General features: G+C 43.2%; 1 protein-coding gene across 1 annotated transcript in view; it reads right to left on the bottom strand.

Moving 5' to 3' along the window:
• LMF1 (lipase maturation factor 1) overlaps positions 1-21,701 on the bottom strand; it is a 347,236-nt gene that overhangs the window by 185,788 nt on the left and 139,747 nt on the right. Inside the window, 1 exon segment of the mRNA XM_026650800.2 lies at positions 3,245-3,310. Within this exon segment, the coding sequence (XP_026506585.1) occupies positions 3,245-3,310 (66 nt within the window).

A 21,701-nucleotide genomic window follows, 5' to 3' on the forward strand; every position in this document is an offset into this window, starting at 1 on the left:
ACAGGGCCCTGGGCTGGAACCCGGAGTAGAGGGCGGGCCCGGGTTCCCCCCAAACCTCCCAATTGACCTGGACTGTGGGTTCTTCCAGAGGGGAAGGTCTCTGGGCTGTTCCCCAACCCACATGGTGAATCTCTGAGGCAAGAAAATCCGCCAATAAGCGCAGGACCCACCAAGATAGAGGAGGAACTTTGTCACACTACACAGTAGATAAGTGGTTAATAAAAAATAAAAACAAACAGTAATAAACTCACAAGCCATCTCCATCCATGTTAAGTGCACAGTAAATATGTTTAACTGAATGCAATTCAAAAATAGGCCAATTTAAAAAGTAGCAAAAGGATTTCTTAAAAAAAAAAAAAAAAACCCTCAATGCAAAATTAATCTAACCACAGCAGTCAGTGCTAGAACTGCTACAAGCATGAATAATAATAAAGCAGAAGCAGACTTTCGAAGCGAGGTCTGCTAACGCAATTATGTGCATATGTTTTCACAGGTTAACTTATGTGTGCTAATACCTGATGTGCAGGTTCCCCTGACTAGCAGCTTGTACACACTGACTTTGTGCATGCCCGATTGTGCAAATGTATGTGCCTGGCTTTGGTTCTCTGGCCTTTTCAAAGCTCTGTATAAGCCTTTAACGAATTAACCACCATAATTCCCCTTTGTCATATCTAATCACAGCTCCACCTTCAGAACACAAATTACCTATCCTTCTACAAATGGAGAAACCAAGGCAAAGAGTGGTTAAACAACTTGCTCCAGGTGACACAGTAACTCCCTGGAGGAGCTGGAATTAGAATTTAGGATTCCTGGCACCTATATTACAGCAGCAAGAGAAATCAAGTGCAAGTCTAAATTGCTCATCTTTGCTAGTATCTTTTTACATCATCTTCTACACCTATTTGAATAGATCTACTCCTACCGTACCGCCTCATGAGATGATGCAGCAACAAGTGAAGACTGGAAAATACCATGTCTGTATAAACTATGCATTGTGACATTTCCCTCTCTAAATTACACAAATGTAAGGGTCATAAGCCTTCCAAACAAAGAGCCTTAACTTGAGGAACAGATCTCCATAAAGTCTTGGGTTAAGGCCCAAGGGGGGCAAAGAGGGGCAAAAAATATGCTCTCTGTTTAATTACCGAAGCCATAACAACATGTTATTTTATACATGATTTCCGACAAAAGTGGAAATGTTATTTTCCACGAACGTAGCTGCTGGTTCTACTACAAATAAATAGTACAGTGTATGCTCAATATGCAAGAGATGGGGGCCATGTGTTTTCATTAATTCTCTTGGCAAGTGAGCACATGTAGATGTTGGACTGGAGTATAGGATTGGAATATGAGAGCTGGGGTGGCCAACATACATCACTGCAGACTAAATTTGGCCCGCGTCCATTTGAAAGTTGGTCCATTACCCAGTTTTATCATTCTAATTACAAGCAGCCTCCCGAATAATTTCCTCCCTTCCAGAGACATCTTCAGCTACAGCCTGTTTCTCCTCCTCTTTTCCTCCCACTGCTTAGACAGATTCTGTATTACAATTCTGTAAGCAGCTTTCTCCCTCTCTTACTCCCACTTCACTGCAGTCAGGTTATTGGTAACTATGGTGCTGTAAAGGGTAGCAGCTGGCAGGTATGCATGAAATAATTTGGTCAAGGGAGTGGGCGGGACATGGTTTGTCTACTGATCTCACCTGCTGGGAGATATCAATGGTGGAAGCTAGGGATAAAGGTGGATGCGGAAGAGCTTGGTTCCGCAGAAAACTCAGGTTCTACCAGACCTTCAGTGGAAGAGCAGATGATTTCCAGAGATGATGGTCCACTGAAAATGTGTCCCCAGACGTAGGGATTGTCAGACTCCGTATCCTACCTCAGCTCAATCCTACCTTGGGACGACCTGGGGCAAAGCCAACATTAGAAACTGCACCAGGAAATCAAACAGGAGCCATTGCAAAGTTGAGCAAACAGGTGCAATGTGCTCCACTGCTAAGCAGGTAGAAAAATGTATTATAAACAATAGCTCTAATACATATTTAACAATAAACCATCAGGTTTATTACATACAAAGAAGAAAAGAATGCTGCCCCAGCAGTTTCCTTGATTATGCAGCCAAGGGACCAAGGTTATTTGACCAGTTTACCGTCACAGGTATCTCCTTTTGTAATCCCAGGCCCATATCAAATGCAAAGGCCAAATCATGACCACAAGAATGCAGGATGGTGCTGCTACATCTCTCTGCAATCTAACGGGTGATAATGCCCGGAGCCAGAATACAAACAGCTATTTATTACCAACGTGAAAACAAATCACTGAAATGGATTTCAAAAGGCAAGAGAAAAGTACACAGAGTGAGAACTTAATGATTCATGCTCAACGTCTTTGATCGCACTTTGTTTCTACGCCACATTTCTGCTCAAATACATCTGTATTTTGGAAGAGTAAACAGAAAGCACCCACCTTCTGAAAATCACACCGTTAAAGGTGTCTCAACCTGAACACCCAAACACTGAGATATCAACAATCACTAGTCATTTTTGAAAGCCTTAGCCCTGGATGAACGTGATAAGAGCGACACCTTGGAATGCTAAAAGTCGAGCAAACTAGCAGGCCTTCTATCTACCTGATGTGGACTACCAAGTTTCAAATCCCATTCATCTAGCACTGCTTTGGTGCATCGGTGTCAACTATATGATAGCATTGCCGCTGGCTCTCCCCAAATCCTAGGCTCATTGATTGGTCCTTCCAGGTATAATAAACCTTTGTTCACTCATTATAAAGGCTTGTCAAAACCTTCACTGTGTCACATGAAGATAAAATTGTGTTTATATCTTTAAAGCAAGTTCTGACGAAAACAAACAAAAACTTGTAAAAGTCAGAAATTGAAAGAGAGGACTTGATTGGATATTAAGGGCCAACATCTCTTCTTGCACCATTTTCACACAGGGAGTAATTTGGCTGGGTCCCGTGATGTTAGTCCTGATTCATACCAGTGAGAGAGGGCTAAGAGGAAGTGGTCTCATGGGTTTATTGGATGGAAAAAAGTTGTATGGCTCATTGTTATTGATGAAGTTATCAGGAGTGCCTCAGATTACAACAGTGGGGATGGGTTGGGGTGGGGTGGGAGTGGGGGAACAATTGCAACTCAGCTGGAGAAAGAGAGAAAAGATGTCGGGAAAAAGGGAGAATTACTAACAAGGTAAAGCGGACAGGCAACTAGTGGTGTTCAGAATGCTCACCTCATAATGATAATCCATACAGGTCAACTCTCTCCAGCAGCGATCACCTCGGATTTTAATCAACCCCTGTAAGAAAAAAAAACAAAAACAAATGTTTCTTTTCTTTTACACTTCAAGATAATACCTCAATATGTCATGCTACAGTCAAGCCACAGAGAGAGAACCACACATGAACAGTGGGAAACAACACAGATTTCAATGAATAACTTCTTTTAAAAGCCACCCTACTTCTGCGCCCAAGCTTTCATTTATTATACTTTAGAGAACATGGCAATTGCCAGAGTACTCAGAAAAATAGTTTCTAGGCAACGGACACTTTCCATTTTCTGTTTGTTTAAAATAATTTGACGTATAAATCTCACTGGAATGTGACACATCATTTAAAATGTGACAGATAAGGTGGCAGAAGATATCACGGTGATACATGCCTGGATGGATAGATAAAAGCATGCCATTTGTCAAGGGAACCGAAACACTTATTATTTGAGATCAAACTGAGGGACTCTCCCTGCATTTGATCCTCCTGTGGAGCTGAGGATGTACAGCACCTTACAGGTCCATGAAGGGACCGGAGGTGATAAGGTAATACACACAAACAAAGGGTAAGCCAGCCAATGCAGGTGTCACACTCACAGCACCTATACCACGGAAAAGTTGGGGGTACATTTCCAAGTGTATCTGATGTCTGATAACACTCTCTTATCAACAGCTACCAAGGGAAATATGTGCACTGGTCTCCGAGGTCGACAATTTTTACAGTGGGGGTGTGAGAGTCATGACTCAACCTGTAAACCCTGTATATAACGGAATCCACTTCAAGCCATGGGGTTCAGCCACACCCCCAGCACCTAGGCTGAGGAGGATGGAATATAAGACAGGAAAAGCAAAATGCTATTATTTATTATAAAAATATATGGAGTTATACTTATCTCATAGAACTGGAAGGGACCCTGAAAGGTCATCGAGTCCAGCCCCCTGCCTTCACTAGCAGGACCAAGTACTGATTTTTGCCCCAGATCCCTAAGTGGCCCCCTCAAGGATTGAACTCACAACCCTGGGTTTAGCAGGCCAATGCTCAAACCACTGAGCTATCCCTCCCCCGATCTATGATCTATCTGGTGCCTTGCTTAGACAGACGGTAAGCCCTTTAAGGCAGAGTCCCCCGTTTCATTGTGTGCCAAGCACAATGGGCCTCAGATCCCCGCTTGGAGCCCCAACACTACTGCAATACAAATACCAACCAGAGTAATGACAGCAACTATTTAGAACACAGGATCCGGGGCCAAGGGACCCAGTGCTTAGCCCAAGGAGCAGCCCGGGCACCTCTGTGGGTATGTCTAAAAACCCACGGCTGGCCCTGCAAGACGGGAGGGTCCCAGAGCTCAGCATGCAGCCCAAGAACGAATGTCTACACCGCACGTAAACAGCCTCGTAGCCCAAGCCCCATGAACCCAAGTCAGCTGGCATGAGCCACAGACAAACCCTGGGATAAGCTGCGACAGCTTCCCACTCACAAGCTGCTGAATGGCTCTGAAGACTGGCTGCCGCAACCCTCTGCCCCCAACAAGCCCAGCTGCCGGGGTGGAAAGGACAGGAGGAAGAGCAGAGCATCCATGCAGCAGTTAGGGCCTCTCTCTGCAAGGAGCTGAAGAGCTACCTCCAAAGCCGAACGCACTCCGACTTTGGAGTTCAAGACCCAGAGCCAACTCTCTCTCCCCTCCTCGCCCCGCGGCTGAGGCCCACCTCTGCCTCTTACCATAAGATCCATATTAAAGCAGACCGAGCAGACAAGTCATGCTGCCTTAGGAACCAAACAGAGGATCCAGGCTGGGTATGCTGATGCAATCAAAGTAATTAGGGAAACAAAAGAAGAGAAGGGGAAGGAAGCGGACAGGCTTAAATGCAGATGGATACACTAATGACAGGTCTGCTCTACCTTAGGTTAGAGGTTGGCAGTGAAATAAGCAGGTCTCAGAGGTTGCTGTGCATTGATATTTCACGGCCACAACGGAGTGACATTTCCAAATCAGCGGGTCCATTCCATGGCTGGCAGTAATATTAGGATTAAATTTCTTTGCCTCAGCGATGAAGACTAAAAAGGAATCAGTCGTCCACAGCAGGAAAGACACCTGGCCAGAGATGAGTCTGTTAGCAGGAAACCATGCAATCAAGCCATGCCAGCCTGAAGGTATGCAGATTAGGAGAGTCTGCTTTGATGTATGGTTAAAGGTCTCTGATTAGGATCACACAATATCCCAAATTGAGGAAAGCTTCACTAGTCAAAAGGTTGAGACAAGCTCTACGGTCTGTATACAATTAGGGGAGATTTACCTACCTTCCTAGGTTACCTAAATTATACAATCCCCTCTTTCTTTAGTGGAAAAACACATTCATTTCCTCCACCAACCTGTGCTCAGGGAAGGCAGAGCTGAGGGCATGCTGAAGTTTTTGCCTTTGCAATACAAAACATCGAGGCCAAAGTTTTCCACAAATGTCCAGCGATTTTTGGTCCCCAATTTCATACACCCAGAAGGGACCTGATTTCCCTAGGGGTGGGTGCTCAGCGCTTTCTAAAAATCACGCTCCTTGAAGGCATCTTGAGTTGAGCACCCAAAAACCTGAGGCACCCAAAATCACTAGTGCCTTTCAGAAACCTTTGCCCAAGTATCTTCATCCAATACTAACTAAAGTGCATGACGGCCTATCCGAATTGTTTGCAATTCCTGGATGGCCATTTATAAAGACACAGTTTGAGAGTATGACATATAGGAGTACATTCATGGTACAGTTAGGGATTCTCAAACTGGGGGTCGTGACCCTTCAGGGGGTCGCAAGTGCGTTACTTGGGGGACACGAGCCTGGTATGCACAGGGTCTGTCAGCCCCGATCCCCCGTTAAATTAAAATTAACCCCCCCATTTGTAATTTATAAGGGGGGGGGGGTCTCACTCAGAGGCTTGCTGTGTGAAAGGGGTTGCCAACACAAAAAGTTTGAGAACCACTGGACTGTTCAACCTTAATTTAACGGAGAGCAAAACAGGCAGAGCCTTCCTGGATCCTTCCCCTCACCAACCTTATAAACGCTTATACATTTAGTGAGTGTCAACTTTGGAATAGCCTCGCTGTCATGGCTAGGACGGCATTTAAAAAAAATATTAGCTGTTTTACAGTCATGGAGATTGTTTGTCCAGTAACTCCCAAGAAAATATCAAAGATCTGCGCAAATAAAATCACTTTTAAGGAAGCTGGCATGGTATTCTTCAGGTCGGGAAAAAGCCATTAGGTCATCAGCTACAAAAACCGCACAATAAATAGAAAATGAAAAGAACATTAGTTTAAAACAGTTGCTCAAACATTCATCCACCAGCAAAATAATGATACATTCAGATTTTTGAGCTATTTCACTGCCACTCTTCTCCCCTCTTATTCTTCTACAAATCAGGCCATTATAATGATCTTTCTATTTTGGTGCTCAGTTATGGGTCTTGGGCTTGACTTCTGAAATGTAAGTCTTAATGGAGCAGAGCTACTTTAAAACTCTTCTCTTTAAAGTTTAACATTTAATTCAAGGCCCATCTGCCTATACAGGCCATTCTCTTCACTAAGAGCAGAGTAAAACACTAAACACACAAGCAAAAGCTGTCTTCGTGTATGTTTCTAGACAAGGAAACGTTCCACTGGAAAAACTAGAATCATTCTGCTAGTTTGTCATTTTCCTTCACCCATGGCAAGAGATCCTCTCCCCAGTCATTTCTACCCATGCACGGAGGGTGTAAAGGCCCATCACATCAGAACAGTTACGTGCTCACACTCGCTCGGCACAGGTTAAGTGACAACACAAGGTGCAAGGTGCTGGAGAATCAGGCGCGCTGTGATGAGATCGGAAGGGAAGGAGAAAACCACCGCAGTAGGTTTTTTTCATGTTTTAAGAAAAAGATTGGGAATCTGGAAGGAAATTAAGTCCTATGTATTTTAAATATTTTAAGGAATTAAGGCTCCAGTTATAATGGCCAGCTTCTCAACCAGCACAAATCGGTGGCTGAAGCTGATGAAGTGACACAGGCTTACTGTTGACAATGTGGCCCCTTGCATTAGTAATTTTTACTGGTTTTCATTTTCACTGGTAGCCAAAGATACTGCATTTCCAAAGCGTAGCAGGTGCAGGACGAATATTACATTCCAACAGACTGCAAAGCGCAGGGAGTTAAAGACTCCCTTTCATGAGCTGCCCGAAGTTCAGAATAATAATGATGATAAATATTAACAAAAGGGGCTTTTCGTTTTATTCTCCGCTAGGAAGAGAGGGAGATGCATTCGTGCCCTCAGCCGGAGAGATGGGAATCCCAGAAACACCCTAGCCAAAGCTATTACAGCTCAAGATCATCACACACACAAATCAGACAAAAGAGGAAGATAAACCTTGAAAACCACAAAGTTACATCATCGAGACAGGGTGGGAAAGAAAAGCCGGTGCTGGTTTGGTGAAGGTCATTGCTAGGTTTGTTGCTTTGTGATTTTACACTAAAATAGGTTATAAATTAGGACAGTTTGTCACTTTCCTCTCCATTATTTTTCTAGAAGGCACTAGAAAAAAAAAAAAAAAAAAACCAACAACAGATTCCCTGTCAACAAACAGGGCTTCATCTCCTTAAATATTGTATGCAGCTCTGCTCTGGAATCTTGACTGAAATTACAGGATATGTTGATACCATCTCACAGGATGTCCCACAGGCTGACAGCCCTGTCAGTGGAGGAGAGAGGACGTTAAAAGGACTCTGCCCAAGAATGCTATAATATTAAAAAAAAAGTCTATCTTGATGACCTTCTCTCCTACCTTGTCCAGGCTGTTATCAAGCCCTACTATCCAGCAAAGACAATAAGAACATGTATATTACAAGAGCACAAACACGTTAAAATCTCTCCTGCAATAAATCATTGAACAAAATATAGTTGAATAAAACATTAATATAAAGCACGAAGACGGAGAGGAAAAAAAGGGATCATTTAAAGCAGCCAACGTGAAATCTCTTTTTCAAATATGTAAAAATCCCAATGATCTTTATGAGGGAAAGTTACTTGTTTTCAGTACATGGATAGTTTTTAAGGGTCCAATTCCATATCCACATCAGTCAATCCTAGTTTTCTATTGACTTTAATAGAAGCTGGATCAAGCACTAAGAGCAAAAAAATTATCTCTATGTAAAGCATCCTAATCGTTCCCCAAATTAATTTCTCCATTCAAGAAATATCACCAATTAGGGAATGAGGGGTATACAGACACGTGGTCAAACACAGTCCCTGCCCCAAAGAGCTTATAGTCTACGACTATATCTACATACACTTACAGCAGTGTGCAGAGCAGTGGTTCTCAACCTGGGGTACACAGAGGTCTTCCAGGGGGTACATCAACTCCTCTAGATATTTGCCTAGTTTTACAACAGGCTGCACAAAAAGCACTAGCGAAGTCAGTACAAACTAAAATTTCATACAGACGAGGACTTGTTTATACTGCTCTATATACTATACACTGAAATGTAAGTACAATATTAATATTCCATTTGATTTATTTTATAATTATATGGTAAAAATGGGAAAGTCAGCAACTCTTCAGTAATAGTGGGCTGGGACACTTCTGTATTTTTGTGTCTGATTTTGGAAGCAAGTCGTTTTAGAGTGAGGTGAAACTTGGGTGTATGCAAGACAAATCAGACTCCTGGATGGGGTACGGATCATATAAGAGAACGAAATAAATACTTTTTTGGTACATAACTTCCAAGTGTCCCTCGCTTTTGCTAAAACCCGGCCCATGTTCTCTCCAGGCCCCAGACTATCTGAAGAATAGAAACAGGCCGAAGTTGCAAGCCTCTGGTCCCATGCAGTGATCTTGGAATCTGGAATTTAGGTTTGGTGCATCCTAGAGAGTTGCAGTATCCTGACCTGGAGCAGAGGAGCATTTGGATCTGAAGTTCTGACTCAGGCCCACCTACACCTGGAAGGTCTGTAAACCTTTCTAACAAAAGAACCAGGGGACAGTCACAGAAATGAAAAGATGGCACAATTCAAAGCCAATAAAAGGAAATACTTTTACATATAAAATATGTAATTAGACTGTGGAACTCATTGTCACAGTAAGTCACTGATGCCAAAGTATTTGAAGGATTCCAAAATAGATTGAATGTTCTTGTTGTCCATATAAGTATCCAGTACATGCTTCAGAACTTAAGATGATCTCTAACCATTAGAGGTCAGAACGACTTCACCTGGGGGGAGATTATCCCAACTCTGCACCTGTGGGGTTCTGGCACCTTTCACTGAAACATCTGGCACTGGCCACTGTTGGAGAGAGGACACTGGAATAGATGGACCTCTGGTCTGATCCACTATGGCAATTCCTCTGTTCCTATGACCCATGCAACAAATTTAGGCTGAGTTGCAAGTCTGTAACCAAAGCAGGGACCAGGTGAGTTTTGTGCACCTTCTCTAATGGAAGTTAAAATAAATAAATTTGTGCATGGCTCATGTAATAATGTCTTTGTATAGAGGCAGTAGGAGCTGTCTGGCCTTCTACAAAAACAAAGGAAAGCCCATAAAAAGAAAAGAGGTCTTAATGCTAATCACTTGCCTCCACATGCAGGAGGCCACCCAACAGAAATGTGAAATGCTGTTAGTGCATTTGCATGCACCGCTTTGAATCCATTCCAGGTGACTATCCGCAGGACATGACTGTCCTGTTTCTCAGGTTGCTACCTTGGGTCAGTATCTGTATGCAAAAAAGCAAAACAAAGGAACTCTTTATGATGGGTGTGGGGTGGTTTTATGCCTTCGAATTCAAATAGCTCAGCTAGATGAACTAAATGTGCAAATCAGATTGCCCATGAACCAGCTAATGTTAGTTGACACGCCCAGGTGACAGCAACTCAAGTTAACCTTAACTTTCTTTTTAGGTAGGAAGGGGGTTGGGGCAGGGACCACCCTATCCTGCACCCAGTCCAGTACAGCTTGACCCTAAGAATCAAAGGAATCATAGAATATCAGGGTTGGACAGACCTCAGGAGGTCATCTAGTCCAACCCCCTGCTCAAAGCAGGGCCAATCCCCAACTAAATCATCTGATTTAGCCATAACCCATCCCCTGATACTCCAATGTCAATCTCTGGGCCATGCAGGTCTCCATGCAACAGAAATCTGAGTCTTCAAGTGTCATATCTTTGGGGGCAAGGAATGTGTTTCTTTCTAACAGTGTAAACTGCCATGGCATGACATACATTCTCATTGATAATACCGGTAGTTACTCTTTACTGTTACAGTGAGCTCGGCTGGTGTTTCATAATAGTTATTCCGTTTAATTAACTGGTATAGTGAGCCACCCACATTCACGACACAGGTTAATCTCTCACCTGTACTGAGCGCAAGAGCTGTTTCATTAAACAATTGCACTAATGGAGCTCACCTGCCAATGTTCAATCTCTGCTGTGTGAAACAACGGGCAGGGCCCACCTGGCCCACGACCTGTCGTCAACGTTGCACCAAATGTCACAGTGCTGAATGGAAACATGGCACCGTATTACTACCCATGAACTTTCATAGCCTTCCCTTCAAACTACAAGCATGGAAATGCAGGGACGTGCAGTGACCGATTGTATGAGGCTCTTATCACCTTCCTTTTCCTTTCTGATCCTCTACTTGTCATTTATCGGCTAATAATATTCAACTGAGACCATTCAGATTCACAGCGTGTTTTATTTGCACCATGACAAGAGGTCTACGATTTGCACTATGTTTATAGGGCAGATTTTCACTCCCACTACAACCTCTGCATGCAGCTGTGGTTCCAGACAGAGGCTAGAACATCTCCTTACCAGCTGGAGGACAACTCCCCCAGAGCAGGCACTGGATGGGGCAGCTATAGGCTGCCCTATGCAGGCCCGCTTGCAAGATGTGGTGAAGTGGGCACGCCAGAGGCAGGAAGCGAGTCCCCATGCTCGTGAGCTACACATGCAGCTATGGGAATTCTCAGCTGCTGCACGCTGCAAAGCAGCCAGAGACCTGCAACAACCCAGAGTCAGATAGGTGAAAAAGGTGATCTTTGTTCCCCCTCCTCCTGGGCTACGCCTTTTTTGTGCCACGCGACCAGGAGGCGCAGTACGAAATCTTAGCCCAGGTGTATAGTCTTTTGCTGGCAGGCTGGTTTGGTTTCCTGGTCTAGGCCATTCTTCTGCAGTCACATGCGCCTAGTACTCAACCCTGGCCGCAGCAAAAACATCTTAACTTATAGAACCAAGAGGGCAGGCAGAAATGGCCAGATAGGAAAGCTTGACAAAGTATGTCCTTAATTAGTACCACTTGACTAATGGGAAAGCAACCTCGAGTGGATGCTGTGAATCTCAAACACCAGCGGCTGAAATGTCGGCTTATGGATGTGTTTATACCCTTTACATTAGCACCCAAATTAATCTCTGCAACACTGACTAGTGATTTAAATGGGGTGGGAGGGACATTAGAAAAAAAAACTAGTTTAAGAAGAGGATGAAAGTCTAATTGACCATTTTAACTGGGGGGAGGAGGGAGGAAATGTCAATCTTTACATCTGCTGGAGTTTCGTGTTTGTTGGATTTCTTTCAAATCTGCTACCAATTCCCAATCCATTTTCAAGCCTTCTCTGTTTATATTGAACTGGCCTATATGCCACAGCTGCAGTGCATTATGCCGCCATAATGCAGATCAAAGCATGGGAACAAATTCCCATCCCCAGATCCCAAACATGCAAAGGCTGGGGGTGCCACTGACATAACCTGATCATGCTCTTCTCGGAAGTGGGGAGAAGAGGCAAACAACCGGAACAAAAAGGAATCCACGGGAGAGCATCATTAGCCTCCTCTCTCCCCACCCCAGAATGGAAATTACTCTTCTCTCATCTAGCCGGGGCCAAAGACATCTCCTAGTGAGGGACGTATATGTGGAGTGAAAATCAGACAGCACTCAAAGGAGACAAACACTGGCTACAATAGAAAGTTAAAATAAAAAGAGAAAAAATGATCTAGAACAGCATTTTGGAGGGAAACAATATTAAAATATGTCAACATTTTTGCTGGCACATTTTTAATAGCACCTATGAAAATGTGGCTCAAAAGCATGAAAAGTCACGAAATACAGAGTGAAGGCTTAAATTCAGAATTAAAGTCAGAATGTAGCTTGTGTTTTAAACCATGACATAGTTTCTTTATTCATGTACATGTCAATCAGATCTACAATATTAACGTTTTAAAGGCTCTCTCTTGGCTAGGGTTTTTCCTGGTAGCTTTGTTTGTTTTAATTAAACAAGGAGAGAAAAAGAAAATCACCCATCTTAGGCCCAGATTCAGCAAAATACACAAGTGCTTAACATCTAGCACTCGTGGCTGCAGAAAAAAAAATGTGAAGCAAGTGAATCCTAAAGGCGCAGAAACTAGAAGGCAAATTAAAAAAAATACACTAAAATAAAAAAACACCTCATGGTTTTTAAACCAATCTCATGATTTTTGAACACTTATGTTTGGCGATATTCCGCCCCCGCTTCCCCGTCCCAGCTTTCTTTTCCGAATGTTGCTTAAATAGTTCAAGGTGACATACGCTTTTAGAAACAGAATAGATCGATTGATCGGTTATCCCAGAGCTAGTAAACATTCTCCAACGGTGCAATATCCTCACCACTCAACCATTCTGACATTTAACAAGCAGAGAAGCATTTCCAAGTGTATCTACTGTTTACATCTGATAAATGAACAGACTAACATGTTACAGTTCCTTATCAGCTTTTGTTTATTGAAGAACTGGTTCCAGTTGCTAAGGGATAAAATGACAAGCAAATGTTTACCGGACACATTTCACTTTGCAGACTCCAGCACGTCTAACAATATTAAACCATCCCAGTTTTGATGACCCTTTTGAAATATGTTGATGTTCTGAATACAATAATACAACACCATCATGCAGAATCATAAAGATGTAGGACTGGAAGGGACCTCGATAGGTCCTCTAGTCCTGTGTCCTGCCATGAGGCAGGACAAAGTATTAATTCGACCATCTCTGACACCTCTGTTTGTCTAACCTGTTCTTAAACATTTCCAGGGCCGGAGGTTCCACAAGCTCCCTAGGTATTTTGAAAGGCTCTGTCACCCAATCTTCAACTCTCTGTCCAACACAGTCTCCATGGATTTTTTTATTAAAATTTGAGAGTTTAGGATGTATGCGTGCTGGGAATGGGATGCCAACTGGTAATATTGCTATTTATTAAATCACCAAATTCATATAAGGATAAGGAAGAAAACCCAAGTTTTCAAGCCGCTTTGAAATAGCACCTGACCAATAATAATAAAATAATGTCACGCTATTTCTATGGCAGTCGCACCTAGGCCTGAGTCGTGGAACAAGACCCCATTGTTCTAGGTGCTGTCCAAATAGCAATACAAACAGATACAAAACAGGGTCCTTCATCGACTCAATACAGCCATATTTTACCAAACTCTTTCCACCTCAGTCCAAACCATTATTGTTCTGAGGGTCCCAAGAGCAGTGTCCTGTGCTCTCACTGAGAAATGTAAACATGATTCAAACTTAGCAGTCTATAAGAAAATGTCCACCAGCGCCCCAGTGAATAAGCACGCAACGTACGGTTCTGAAACACCTTTTTGGGGACAAAAACAATCAGAATAACCACAGAAAGAAATGCAGCACAGAAAGCTTAGTGTAGCATTTTGTTTTTAATTGCAATGGCATTCCAAAATATATTTAAAGTTGTTTAAGATTTTTTTTTTTAATTGACAAATTTAGTAAACATCTCCCCAAGTGAAAACAGACCACCAATGGAGATGGTTAAAACGCTGAATTTCCAAATCTAGAGGAGAAAAAAAGAGGGGGAGGTAGATTTTGGGAGGAAAGCATTTCCCCCGCTATTTTTTCAACCAGCTTTAATCATTATACAAAACTAAGTGGAAAAGGGACCAATTTGGCCTTTGGAGCCAACATTCCTTCTCCAGTGACAATATTGAAAGCTCCCTCTCTCACCCTCCCGCCCCCCATCAAGTCCTCACAAAGTGAACAAGGCAAATAAAGCAATTGGCTCTATTTGCAAGGGGGAGGGAGGGACTTTCAAAGCATTGACTATCAGAAGGGAAAGGTATTCAGCAATACAAATTAAATACAAGCTAAAGGGAAGGAAACAGGTGGCTAAGTGAACTAGCAATTGGCCTTTCACCTCCATGGCCTTGCTTTGAATCCAGCTCCAGCCAGAATTATTAAATTCATACTGATCAGATGGTGGCTACAAAGAAACAGGGGTTGATCATTTCAGCTGAGTTCATGGCAGCCAGAATGTAAAATAAGCCCTTTGGAATAATAAGAAAGCCTGCCCTGGAAAAGGCAAGCTTTCTGTCAGATTAATTTACAGCTGACTTCGTCTGTAGGCCATTCTGTGCACTCAGAAATCTCATGACGCTGCCGTCTGCATGAGGACTATAAAATGTTAACCCTGGATTGAATTAGTATTGAGAATGAAATATGTTCTCAATACCTTCTCCCCTACTAAGTTTGGTCCCTTTAGGGCACACTGAGGAGCACAAGGGAGGATGGAATAGTAGCACCTGCTTACACTTTGAAAGCTGCAACCTTCGGGGCTCTCAGCCCCTTAAAATTAAGCAGCATTAAATTCACCAGCATTTTTCACAAGGGAAGAAAAATGACATCTAGGATTGCCTTTTTACAGCATTCGGTAAAATGCATGTTTTTAATAACTAGGTTCGCTATCCTCCCCGTACACTGTTCTGCAAGCCTAGTTTTTAAAAGTACCGTTATGTAGGATCACGTAAAAATGACATTTTCCAACTCAACACTTCTGCTTTCTGGATGCATTGTGGGACCCAGCTACAAAGTTGAGTGACAAAAAATAAGTTCTTGCTAGTTTTTGCTGCAGAGGCAACACAGCGATGGGGCAGGGAGCTGGATTCCATTCCAACAAAATGGCTAGCTAAATTCCTGGTGCAGGGCCAAGCTGAAGGGTTAAAATCCGTGTGCATGACGGTCCCCCGAAGGTCAACCCTGACTGTTGATGGGACGCGGCTCCACCGTACTCCGCCAATGATGGGTAACCTAACATGGGATCTGGAATGGCACGACGGCAGTAAGTATCTAGAGGAGGGTCTACAGGCCCTGCAGGCGAAGATCGAGGAGTTGGTGGCCAAGGCCCAGAGGCATATTGGGGCAGGCCGTCTGAGGAACACTCAGTAACACTTGATTACATCCATGCAACTCTAGTGAAGACAACGAAATGAGTAAGACAAGGCAAACATGGTTCAGGCCAACAGCTCAGGAAAAAATGGGTCCACTGAACAGTTGAGTTTTAGGTGCAATACAAAGGAAAAGAGAGAGGGCACCTAGTATATTAGCATAGGGATAGTATAACAGATACAACCTGATTTTGATCTCACGTACCCCAACGTCAAACAGGGGTAACTCCGCTGAAACTAATTTGACAGATCCGAATCAAGGTCTGTGCATCTCAGATCTGGACTTCAATGCACCTCCAACTTTTGGGGCGGCTTGCATCTTGGGTTTTTGGTTCAAGCCTATCGCTACTTTTAAGGACAGAAAAGCATGGTAACGTCACTTGAGCAGTAAACATTATTTTAGCCACTTGTATTACACTGGAAATTTAAGTAACGTGGAGGAAAACCGTGGAGTGTAACTCATCTGCTCACTTGCCTGCCACAGTACACACATTGTGGTTAGTGTGTGAGTCTCTGACCAGTCGTTAAGCATTACTAATTTGTCTCCCCACAACTAACAGTTGTGTAACGGCAACTAACTCAACTGAAGACTTGCTATTTATAAATAATAAACCACCTCAAATGCAAACAGATTGTCAAATGTGTTTGCAAAAGTTTGCCAAGGGAAAAAACTGCAGCTATCTCCAAATGAATCAATTCCAGTTTTGCTTGATTAAATAACCTCTCTTTCCCCCTCACTGTAAGAGGATCCAACAAAGGAGATTTCAGTGGAAACGAAGCCATAAAGAGGAAATTTACCAACAGCTTTCAATGTCTACATTTCATGAGTTTGATTAAATCAAGGCACAAATTCCAAATCGAAGGCTACAGTGTACAGTGCCACACGAAACGTTAACGCTGGTGTGGGTGGTGGAACTTCAAGCGAAGTCAGTTTATCTTAAAGATGAGGCCTCTGTTTGGCATTAACGTAGCACCAAAACTCGCACTGCATGGCGGTAACGCATTGGTAACCCTGTTTTGGTCTTTCAAGCTGTAGCACTCCACACCTCTCACTGTGCTCAATAACCCCAATGAAAACGTTGCTACCCAGTCATGCTGTTACTCTGTTTCCTCATCTTCTGATAAGCAGGATCACTTCTTCACCCTAGAGGGCCCAACTCTGCCCTGATTTAAGCAAGTGAAACTGCCATTGAGAAGCCATGTGTGTCAGGTTAGAATCTAGTCCTATATATGTTATTGGATTTTCTTCTCCACTGCCTCTTAAAACAAACAAAAGGAAGTATTTCTTTACATAATGCACAGTCAACCTGTGGAACTCTTCGCCAGAGGATGTTGTAAAGGCCAGGACTATAACAGGGTTCAAAAAAGAACTAGATAAGTTCCTAGAGGATAGGTCCATCAATGGCTATGAGCCAGGATTGGCAGAGATGGTGTCCCTAGCCTCTGTTCGCCAGAAGCTGGGAATGGGCGACAGGGGATGGATCACTTGATGATTCCCTGTTCTGTTCATTCCCTCTGGGGCACCTGGCATTGGCCACTGTCAGAAGACAGGATACTGGGCTAGATGGACCTTTGGACTGACCCAGTCTGGCCGTTCTTATGTTCTCTTCTAGCCATTCTGCCTGAGCCGTATTGTGATATTGAACTGGGATTCTCTCTCATGCCCTCTTATGGCAACTCTTCTTCTAGAGGGAGAGAGATTTAATGGATTCCCCTTCACGTAATGCATTACCCATCTCACCTCTGCTCCATGGACAATCGATCAAATGTCCTCCTTTATTGAAGGAGGGGGGGGGTGGTTTTCCAATAGAATCATTAAACATTTTTTCCAGTTCTGGGATCATGTCAACAAAGATTTTTTTTTTAATCTTCTTAAGGTAGGAATTGAACCCACAACCCAGCAATCCACCCCCCAAAACAAACAAAAACAATCTCTCTCTCTCCTTCCCCCCCACCCCCGGGCTGCTGTCCCCCAGCACACACTGTGATCAAGACACACATACAGCCCCAGTACTCCAGGGCTGCTGCTTAGTAAACCTCTCCTTACAATAAACCCTGTGGCTGGGTGGGGCAGAAGCTAGATGTTGTTGGTACTGCATTCATGGGCAAATTAGTTCACAGCCAGCAGCAGCGTAACAGTAGCACAGGCATAGCGTGGTTATCATTGAATCTAAATAATAATAATTTCCATTCTTCTAGTGACTATACCCGGTGTTTTGTTAATGAAAGGAAACAGTAATACCCCCATTTTACAGATGTGAAAGCACAGAGACAAGATCAGGGTGATGCAGTTTTTGACCCCAGCTCTGCCTCCCAGTCATATGCGTTAACCCCAGGACTATCCTTGCTTGCTAGAATTTACACATCTATCCTTACACAAGCGAGAATACAATCCAGTTTGGTTTTGCATGTGTGGGGACTGTGAAGGCTGGACACGCTGTGTTTTCTCCTGGCTATGCGACAACATACGCAATGGGTCAAGTATGAAAGATTAGTTGTCTGGACACCATAACTTTTAGCAAATCTATTTTATCCACGGTCTAAAAGTAGTTAACTGCAACTTTCCAGTGATAACTTCTTCTATCACAACTAAAAATATATGGCCTTAAGGTTTATTGTGTTATAATGGGGTATCAGGACAGAATGCGTCCCAGCATGATAAAGTACAATGCAGAGAACAGTAAATTGTTGGTATGATGAATGTGGAGCAGCTCTGTAATAATTTATTAATATGGTGTGCTGCCCCAGTTATTGGGATGTTTACTGCATGTCTATATTGGGTTAAATCAACACTGCTGCTGGGAAACCAGCAGGAAGGTGAAACAGTAACTCAAGATAAGACCCCTCTCAGAAAACACAGGAGGGTCATTACAAGAAAATGGGAGACTCTGGGGAGACTGAATTGACCTTTGAGTTTATCTAACTGGTTTTTGACTAGCAGGACCAAAAGGTTTGTATTAGCATCATCCACCTAGCTCTTATACTGTTCTTTTCATCAGTAGATAAAACGCTTTACACCCAGAAACCGTGGCAGCTGGGATGAAGTCAGAACTACATAAATCAATACCAACTTTTTTTTCCTCCACGTGGTTCCAATCTTCTTCTGCCAGAGCAACAGCATCTGCATCAAAGCTTTTAAACATCTTCCACTGGCAGACTCCTAAATGCTACACTTCAGCATCTACCAAGCATCTTGCAGTGTTGTAGCTGTGTTGGACCCAGGATATGAGAGTGACCAGGTGGGTGAGGTAATCTCTTTTATTGGACCAACTCCCGCTGGTGAAAAAGGCAAGCTTTTGAGCTATATGGAACATTCCTTCTGAAGCTCAAAAGCTTGTCTCTTTCGCCAAGAGAAGTTGGTCCTTATCACCTCCTCTCTCTACGAGGTTCCTGCTATTCACATCCCCTTCTGAGGTTTCCTTGAGGTGATGTGCTCCAGTATAATGGAACTATTATCAGAGAAGTACCACGGAAGATACCAACTGTTTCAGGTGCAGACTGCAACCTCGACTTAGGGTGAATCATTTCTGTGGGAAACGGAACTTCACCATAAGATCCCAACGCAACGCACACACAGTTGTATTCAGAAATAAAGAGCTTTCACTGGCTAAAATATACAACCACACACAGGAGCGCCGCGAGCTTTTTTGCCGCCCTAGGCAGCGGAAGGTCCCGCCCCCGAAATACCACCAACGACCGGGGCGGCCGAAGATCCTGCCGCCGCGGTCACCACCCCCCAAATGTTAGCGCCCTAGGCGACCGCCTAGGTCGCCTAATGGGTTGCGCTGGCCCTGACCACACAACAACAACAACTAATGATTTGCACTGCAGCAGCACTTACAGACCCACAGCTGTGATCAGGGCCCTATTGTGCTAAGCATGCTGCATACATTTATTTTCCCCCACCACACTAACACTGTTCTAACAGTCACAGCACAAACTAAGCAAACATCTGTGCAGAACACCCTTGCATTTGTACCTGATCCTATCTCCATAAAGGAGCGCGTCCAAAGACAATTATTAGTGCAAGAGCTACTAAAGAGTCACTGATTTATACAAATCCTTTACATTTTTATGCTTTGTGTAAGGTGGAAAATGTCTCAAAAGAAGATAAATTGTTTATTTATTTACTCGATGCCAGGAAAAATGATTCATAATCCATTAGATGATTAATCATCTGTTACTGCGAAGCCATCTGAGTGATTGCAATGGGAATGTGTACGCGGCCACTTGTTTTGTACGCGTTTGATTCATATAAAAGTACTACTCTGATTTAACTAAAAAAAGAGGTTGAACTTTGGCACATGAAATCCTTCTCTTATCTTGCACAGATTACTCCATCCGACTGTATCCCTTTCAGACTGATGCATTTTGGTGATTCAAAATGAAAAAGCCGAAATAATTAAAATGTCATTCAAATTCTAAGCTGATATGAGTCACGCTAAACAAAAAAAAAAATCTAAAAAATTCTTTCAGGAGTGGGGGCTAATTATATTCCTCCCCATCTATTGATTTTTCTCTACAATGCAGATGTCAGATTTTCCACGGATTTTTTTTTCCAGGGTGAGTGTCAAAGAGGAACAAAGCCGTCTTTGAGACTTTTTCAGCCCAAAATTAATTCTGAAAAAAATGGTACAGACAGGCCAATGGCATGGCAAGCTGAAAGAAAACCTGGTGACTCAAAGCTATGTCTGTGAAATTCTATTGATATCTGCTTTGGAAGGGGTGGGGGGGCATGGCAGGATGGTTATAAATTTAGAGTCAATCCAAAGACTTTTTTTTAAATGTGTCTAAACAATATGAGGAGTGAAGGGGGAGGGAGAAGGACAAGGGAGAAACTTCAAAGAAGGGCAACAGTTCCAGATTTAAAATTGTTCCAGGGATCAAGTCTCACGCTTCTGAAATTCAACCATTTACCAACCCGGACAACAAACAGATTTGCTGCTAACGTATACTATTCCCCCCACAATGTTACACCTGAGATAAAAAAAATGTCTACATCTTATAAAAGCCTATACAAAGACATTTTAAAGGGAAACTAGCGTCATGCCCAAAATTTATGCTTGTGGAGACAGGATGGCTTTACAAATCTAACTTGCACGGGAATGCTGGAGAGGTTTGGGTATTCCTCCCCCCCCCCCCCCCCAAATGCAATGAAAACCACTTTACAATGTGGACTTAAACATTCCTGCATCTTAGGGCTTGTCTACACTACAATTTATGTCAGTATAACTTATGTTGCTCAGGGATATGAATAAGCCACTCCCCTGAGCGACGTTAGTTACACCAACCTAAGTGCCAGTGGGGACATCACTATCGCCGCAGGAGAGCTCCTCCCGCCGACATCTCGCGGAGGTGGATTTATTACGCCAGCGGGAAAGCACTCTCTCGTTGGCATAGAGCATCTTCGCCAGACGTGCTACAACAGTGTAGACTAGCCCTTAGTGTGTTTGCAGCCCAAACACGGCTGCTTTCTGCTAGGCCCGCAGCACTAGAAAATGAAACTGCCCAAAAACAAAAGAGAAAGAGACCAGTTTATTTTCATTGGACAGGCCAAATGAAGTCCAAACTCATTAAGGAACAGCATGAATGGTGACAAGTAAATTAGATTTCAATATGCTTGCCATTTAATAAGCTATTAGCAGCACAGACAGGCACATTTTTAGAGTTAAATATGATTATTTATTCAGAGATCGATGAGAATGCCCATTGCCTTGTCAACTAAGAACTACACTCCAAATAAAACAGGTCTTCAGAATAAAAGACGCAAGACCCCTTGCTCCTGCTGTTGAAATGCCGTAGTGATGTGTAAAAACCTGACTTAAGAGGTGCTAGAAACTTCATGTCCTTCAATGAGAACACCTTAGGTCTGGTCCAAAACCCACTGAAGTCAATGGGAATCTTTCCATTGACTTCACCGGACTTTGGATCATGCCCTCTGTGAGCAGCATCCAGACATCCAGACTTAGGAACCACTAGGAAGAGTGTATCAATGGACCTCCACTATCACTCTAATGCACGGAAAGAAGAGGTGGTATCTCAGGCACCCAAAGACTAGATGGTTACAGAGGGATGGCTATCCAAACCACTAGTAAATTAAGCTACAACTTAGCTTCATGGGTGTACCTATTATGACTGTCACTGGGGAACCTTGTTCCACATTTTCCAAATCACGGCCTACGTTCTCCCAAGTGGAATC

This window comes from Terrapene carolina, unplaced genomic scaffold, assembly GCF_002925995.2.
Source record: "Terrapene carolina triunguis isolate 2854851 unplaced genomic scaffold, T_m_triunguis-2.0 Scaffold93, whole genome shotgun sequence".
NCBI lineage: Eukaryota > Metazoa > Chordata > Testudines > Emydidae > Terrapene > Terrapene triunguis.